The sequence below is a fragment of the Hipposideros armiger genome, unplaced genomic scaffold (assembly GCF_001890085.2).
Source record: "Hipposideros armiger isolate ML-2016 unplaced genomic scaffold, ASM189008v1 scaffold_49, whole genome shotgun sequence".
NCBI classification, from domain to species: Eukaryota; Metazoa; Chordata; class Mammalia; order Chiroptera; family Hipposideridae; genus Hipposideros; species Hipposideros armiger.
In genome coordinates, this window is record NW_017731399.1 from 464,580 (window position 1) to 465,976 (window position 1,397).

Sequence of the window (1,397 nt, forward strand, 5' to 3'; positions counted from 1 at the left end):
CCCTTCTCCTTCACTCCAGCCTTTCTCTCAACACTCCATCCCTTGGAATGGTGCTCATAGCTCAGTGGCTGGACAGGTTCACATTGTAGGAGGAATGGGCCAGCAGTCTGCTGTTGGGAGGAGATGTCAGAGGAGAGAAGAGGAAAGGACAGTTGTCTTCTAAATATTCCCATCCCGTGAGGGGGCCAGTGCTTGGGCCAATGCCAGGTGCATGCATGCAGACACACACACACACACACACACACACACACACACACACAGAATTTGTACACCCCATAAGCAGAGAGAAAGTCTAGAACCTTTCATCTCTGAGGTGCTGTGGATGCCCAGGTCAGGAGGGTATCCTGGAGCTGTGTCCCCCAGGAGCAGGGGAGAACCAGTGGAGGAAAAGCAGACTGGCAACTCACCTTATAGTCATGTGCCTTCTGAAAGTTCCCCAGAAGACTGCCCAGGAAGGCAATTACCATGGAAATGATAAGAGTGGAAAGGGAAAAGATGGTGATGCTGTGGAGTGAACCTGCCAACGAGAAGAAAAGGGGCTCAGTGCTTGAGGATGAGGGCTGTGGGCGGGGGTCTGCCGGCTGAGACACCACCCTAACTGACAGGTGCCTGGGGTCCACCTCGTACCTCTGCAGGGGCTTCAAGCCTGGAGCAGAGAGTCTCTTGCCTAATTTTCCTCCTAACAACTGGAATCAATGAGCCTGATACAATGACATCATGCTTCAGTACTATTTGACCAGTTTAGAGCTTGGCATCTTGTGGATTCCATGAAAAACATTTAATTGACTTAAGTATCCACTTAAATGCCCATTAAACATGTCCTTCTCCACCCATCCGTTACCTCCCCATCACAGTCCCCGGGAAGTAGCTTTGAGTTACTCATTTGTGCCATTGCCCCCAAACACTATCTCTGATCCACACCTTTCCTTGGGAGCGTGCACAGTTAGCTGTGCTAATGGCACTGAAAAGCAACCCCGTATTTAAGTCACTTGTGTTTTACTTGGCGCTATTTGGTACCTTTTTTAGGGTAGCAGTTTTCCTAACTACGTAAATATTAAACATCGGTCTTTACAGTCAGAGGTTACTGCAGAACGATGCTTATTATCATGTTTTTGTAATAGCAAAAACGGTAAACAACACTGATATCCAACAGCGAAGAACTGACTAAAACTGAGAGTTTAGTGCAGCCATTAAACGGCGTGTGCTTAAACAGTATTTTAATAACACAGGAGACGGCTCAGAACACAATGGTCAGGGGAGAAACTCAGGATACAGGACTGAATGTTATAAAACAAATATCACAGTTTTGAAAAGTGGTAACAAGCCGATAAACTCCCTCCCTCCCCAAAATATGTGCACAGAATGAGCATTTTTTCTAATAAACAGGTAGTCCCTCA

The 1,397-nt window shown here is 47.0% G+C and overlaps 1 protein-coding gene across 1 annotated transcript in view; it reads right to left on the minus strand.

The window, feature by feature from the left end:
- The window catches only part of TMEM63C (transmembrane protein 63C), a 35,615-nt gene that overhangs the window by 7,550 nt on the left and 26,668 nt on the right, over nucleotides 1-1,397 (minus strand). Inside the window, exon 20 of the mRNA XM_019640286.1 lies at nucleotides 306-517. Within this exon, the coding sequence (XP_019495831.1) occupies nucleotides 306-517 (212 nt within the window). The remainder of the gene's footprint in view (nucleotides 1-305; nucleotides 518-1,397) is intronic.